The sequence below is a fragment of the Micropterus salmoides genome, unplaced genomic scaffold (genome assembly GCF_014851395.1).
Source record: "Micropterus salmoides isolate LMB-PRFRI ecotype aquatic unplaced genomic scaffold, ASM1485139v1 Ms_hic_scaffold_4, whole genome shotgun sequence".
NCBI classification, from domain to species: Eukaryota; Metazoa; Chordata; class Actinopteri; order Centrarchiformes; family Centrarchidae; genus Micropterus; species Micropterus salmoides.
This window is the reverse complement of record NW_024043372.1, coordinates 1,774,238-1,779,623: the sequence shown is the minus strand read 5'-3', so window position 1 is coordinate 1,779,623 and position 5,386 is coordinate 1,774,238. Positions and strand designations below refer to the sequence as shown.

At 42.6% G+C, this 5,386-nt stretch overlaps 1 protein-coding gene across 1 annotated transcript; it reads left to right on the top strand.

The window, feature by feature from the left end:
• Window positions 1-1,505: 1,505 nt before the first annotated feature.
• LOC119885425 (zinc-binding protein A33-like) lies at window positions 1,506-3,592 on the top strand. Its single transcript, XM_038695461.1, has 2 exons — window positions 1,506-1,730; window positions 1,816-3,592. The coding sequence occupies exon 2, from the start codon at window positions 1,829-1,831 to the stop codon at window positions 3,218-3,220; it is 1,392 nt and encodes a 463-aa protein (XP_038551389.1). The 5' UTR covers window positions 1,506-1,730; window positions 1,816-1,828; the 3' UTR covers window positions 3,221-3,592.
• The last annotated feature ends 1,794 nt before the right edge of the window (window positions 3,593-5,386 follow it).

The following is a 5,386-nucleotide window of genomic DNA, read 5'->3' as shown; positions in this document are numbered from 1 at the left end:
TAAGCTGGTACTGTGCATCAGACAAAAGGTGACTGCTTACATTATCTTCTTTGCATGGTAGAGGTTTAGAGAACAGTGCTTACGCTGTTAACATTTCCTATGTGACAGCAGGTGCTCTCTAAAAACTAATTCAGGGGACCTTTAGTCATTACTTAAATATATATATATATTGTTGTCAGAGAAAAAAAAATCAAGTTCTGAGATACTGTTAGACTTTTTACTTGTAATTGTTATTTTATTGAGCTTGGATGATGCACAAATTATGTATCAGTTTAACATTTTCACTTAATCAAAAAATTATTTAATTTTAAGTTCTGTTAACATAAAATACAATTTGTTAACGTTTAAACAGCCCACACTTTCCCTCTCTTGCATGTGCGGGCATGTTCAAAGCAGACGAGTGACCACAGAGACAGCTGAAAGTCATTGAAGCGTAATGTATTGAATGGTAAGTCATTTTATGCTCAACTACACATATTTGCATTCGCTCAGGTGATAGCCTATTGTAACCGAAACATCTTGGCAAGCTAACTTAATATGGGATTACCCATTAGCTACTGCTCCGGTTAGCATGTAGGCTAGCTACGTTAGCTAAGTAGCTAGACATGATTAGACTATGATTCAGATGAGAAGAAATACTAAAGATAACTCGCTAACACACAACTTAACTCTTGCAGAGATCAACTTAATTATTAAGTTCATGAGTTTTTAATGTGGCCAAAAAGCTTCTTCACCTAACTTAAAACATTATGTTGGATCAACTTAAATACTTGCATTCACGTTGACAATTATAAAGTTCATGTTAATTAGAAATGCGTTTTATTGTGGCCTAAAAGGTAATTCACCATACTCAAAACATTGCTTTGAATTACTGTAATTCTGCCAGCAGTCTCATCTTAACATATTTTTTTTTTTTGTTGACCCAATGTATTTTTTTTTTTTTTAGAGTGTGTACTCTCTTATGATGGGTGCTAACACTTTAATTCTAAGAAACAGTAGTAGTTGTGTCCCAAATCTAAACCTGTCAGGATCCGGCCACAACTCAACAACCTCTCCAAACAAAATGTGGTGTTATTACTAATTTTGTGATCTAAACCCCTAACCCGAAAGGTAACATCATTTCTAAAACACTACGGTTAGGGTTTGGTGAGGCACAAAAACAACTCGTGTCTAACGGCCACGGCGTGTTTTAGACTAGGTGTAATGTTTTCTTTAGCATTCTACTGTAACTTGCGCACAAAGACTTTGCTTACTTGCTGATGTTTTGCAGGTTCAACTTCTTAGTTTAGCATGAGACTGATTGGAATGTCATTAGTTCTGCAGCTTTGTGGTCACAAACCAAACACATTAAAATGTTGACCTGATGATGGCGCTAGATGATCTATATTTTCACTGTTACATTTTAATTCCTCCGCTACATTTCAACTGCGATCAAACAACTTTGAATATAAACACAGCCTGCTGCAAACACTCTCCAACACACCCAGCAGTGAATCAGTGCTTAGGAATGAAACACAACCCTGTGTTACAGGTGAAGCTCTGACAAAAGCTCCGCCCCTCACCTGAGACAAACAGAAAGTTCTTCCTCACTACAGAGAGACACAGAGTGAAAAACAGATTCACCTTCAGACAAAACTACCAACTTCCTCTGAGTGAGTTCAGCTACAGGAGAGAAAAGTGGAAAACTACAACACTGCTGCTTCAACCTGCTGACGCTCCACACACTGAAGGTGAGTTTGACTAAAAACATAACATTAAAGTAGAGGAGGGAGGGGAGCCGTGACTGACTGTACTTTCTGTCTACTGGGTTTTCAGCTTCAGAGACAAAATGGCTTCCAGATCAGAGGAGGATCTCTGCTGTCCGGTCTGTCAGGAGGTCTTCAGAGATCCTGTTGTTCTGTCATGTAGCCACAGCTTCTGTAAAGTCTGTCTGAAGAGCCGGTGGAGAGAAAAACAAGCACCTGAGTGTCCAGTTTGTAAGAGAAGATCTTCAAAGTCAGAACCACCTCGTAACCTGGTGTTAAAGAACCTGTGTGAGGCCTTCTTACAGGAGAGAGATCAGAGAGCTTCAGAGGCTCTCTGCAGTCTGCACTCTGAGAAACTCAAACTCTTCTGTCTGGACCATCAGCAGCCAGTGTGTGTCGTCTGCAGAGATTCAGAAAAACACAGCAACCACAGATTCAGACCCGTCGATGAAGCTGCACGACAACACAAGAAGGAACTTCAGGAAACTCTGGAGCCCTTAAAGGAGAAGTTAAAGGTTTGTGAACAAGTTAAAGTGAAGTTTGATCAAACAGCAGAACACATGAAGGTCCAGGCCCGACACACAGAGAGGCAGATTAAGGAGCAGTTTAAGAAGCTTCAGCAGTTTCTAGAGGAGGAAGAGGAGGCCAGGATGGCTGCACTGAGGGAGGAAGAGGAGCAGAAGAGTCAGATGATGAAGGAGAAGATGGAGGCTCTGAGCAGAGAGATAGCAGCTCTTTCAGACACAGTCAGAGCCACAGAGGAGGAGCTGAGAGCTGAAGACGTCTCATTCCTGCTCAACTACAAGGCTGCAGTGGAAAGAGTCCAGCAGCGCCCCCTGCTGGATGATCCACAGCTGCCCTCAGGAGCTCTGATAGACCAGGCCAAACACCTGGGCAACCTGACCTTCAACATCTGGAACAAGATGAAGGACATGGTCTCCTACACTCCTCTCATTCTGGACCCAAACACTGCAAATCCAAAACTCATCCTGTCTGAAGATCTGACCAGTGTGAGACGAGTAGGAGAGAGACAGCAGCTTCCTGACAATCCAGAGAGGTTTGATTCTTACCGCTCTGTCCTGGGCTCTGAGGGCTTTAACTCAGGAACTCACAGCTGGGATGTCGAGGTTGGAGACAGTACAGGCTGGACACTGGGTGTGTCAGCAGAATCTGTCCAAAGGAAGGAAGACATACGGTCTGGATTATGGCGAATACGGTTCTATGAAGGTAAATACTCAGCATGGACACCACCAGCTCCATCCACTGTTCTCAGAGTTCAGAAGAAGCCCCAGAGGATCAGAGTGAATCTGGACTGGAACAGAGGAAAGCTGTCGTTCTCTGATCCTGATACTAACACACACATACACACCTTCACACACACTTTCACTGAGAGGATGTTTCCATACATTAGCACTAGAGATGAAGTGAAGCTGTCAGCAGTGAAGGTCTGTGTGACAGTGGAACAGAGCAGTTAGAGATAAAGAGGATGATTATATTCATGATGTTGTTGATTTCTTAAAGGGAAAAGTCTCTGAATTTAACCTGTTAAGCTGCACCTGTCCTCCTGCTGTCTCATTATTCCAAACATATCTTTATTTTCTTTGTTATTTTTCATTGTATGTATTTTCTTTTTCTTATTATTTAGTTTGACAATCAGCTTTTTGTTTCTTCTGTCGCCTTTTCATATGTAAAATGATTTCACTGAGTTTCTTCATTTCAGTTTCGTCGTTTTAAATATTTTTCATGTTTTATTATTTATTATATGTATAAGCTGATGTGGAGTAATTAAATACGTATAATTTACAAATTATAAAATGATATGAACAATCCAAAATATTTGTACAAGTTTCAGTTTGTTGTAATGACGTTCTGTCTGTCAAAGTGTTTCAAGAGAAAACCTCCTGCCTTACCATCTCCCAGGAGAAACCCCCTGGCAGCCAACATGCATGACTTGTAGAGTACACGTGCTCTCTGAAAAGCTCATTAAAGTCTAATTTTGTTTGGATGCTTACCTGGAGGCAGCAAAACACCCAAACATGTGCACAAATATGCATAGTAGGAAACACACATTTGCCCTCAATTACACATAGATGTATTCATAAATAAATTCTTATAGTTATAGTGGTGTGTATGCACAGATATAAGGTGTGTTGCCAACTCACAGCAGGTGAATTTACCGGATATCTAGAGATATACTGTATCAGTGCACATGTTGCAGAGCAAGGCTGCAGTCTTCTAAGTTATCTGTTTCCTTGACTTAAGCCTTTAAAGAAGGGCGTCCTTATTAGTTACATCACCGTGCCTGGAGGGAAGCACTGTCTCAAGGACAAACTGAGGGTACAAAAGGTCCTCCCTCTTGCAGCCATTCCATAACCTACAAGCTTTATAAGTAATCGGACACAAAACTACACATAAATGTGTCAGTAGTTAGAGCATAGGACTTGCAATGTGAGGTTTGTGTGTTTAATCCCCACTTTGGGCAAATGTGTGGTTTTTTTTTTATTATCCTCTTCCACAAAGTTCTCATGTCCATCCATCAACATATGTACGCTTATTTTCACTTCGCCAGCATCCCCAGGCAGAGGAAATTCCTGAACTTCACATTCAGGGTAATCCAATCACACATTTCCTGACGGCTATTACAGAGGTGTGTCAAGCACCTTTGAAAAGTTCTCCATGTAACACAGCCCAAGGGTCAGTTGAGGTTGATGGATATGGACCAATCCCGGGACACACACAACTCAGCAGATGGTTTAGTTGCAAGCAAGTGAAACAGTCTCATAAATCAATTTGTTTAAGTGGATCAATAATTTGGGGATCAAATACACAACCCGCAGATTGAGAGTCCTATACTCGAACTCAAACTGAGCTAATCAGGCACAATTGATGCCACTCTGAAATTATCATAAAAAAAAAAACAAAGCAACTTGCTGACCCCTCTATTAAACCTGTATCGTTTTGTTATCTCTGGTAAATTATCCTGGACATTAAAAGGTCCCTTTCTTGTTTCTGAAAAAATTTATTCAAACGTTTTGTGTTTCTAATATGAGGCTTGAGTCCAAATTACCGAGGGGTGGGTGGAGGAACGACTGGTGGAGGGATTCGGGGACAAATGCACAGTGAGCAGGTGAAAAGAGCTGTAGCTGTAGCCAGAGGGCTGTACAAGGGCGCAACAGGAATCCTCAGGTGGACAGTGACAATGGTGAAATGCCTTTGTGGGTCGGAGGAGAAGGCAAATCTCCTCTGGAGGCTGAACAGGAGGCCAGTGATGTGACTGAAGATCAGGACCACAATCTAAGGCCTGGTGTGGCAACAGGGTAGCTGGGCTGTAGACCGAGACAGGTAGTTGGCCAGGGGAGTTGGTGAAGCCAGAGAAACAAGGGGCTGCTGAGGCACAGGGAACAGAAGATGCAGCAGACCAACAAGGTCAGGAAGTTGCAGCAACTCCGCAAAGTCTGGGGGCTGCTGTGCTCCAGCAGAGTCAGGATCTTGCTGCGGCTCCAGGGCGACATGAAGCTGCTTTAGCTCAGCAGCATGAAGTTTCTACAGCTCTGGGACCAGGCAGCCAACTAGACGCAGGAACAAGGAGTCGACCGGGCCGCCAACTAGACACAGGAACCAGGAGTCGACCGGGCCGCCTC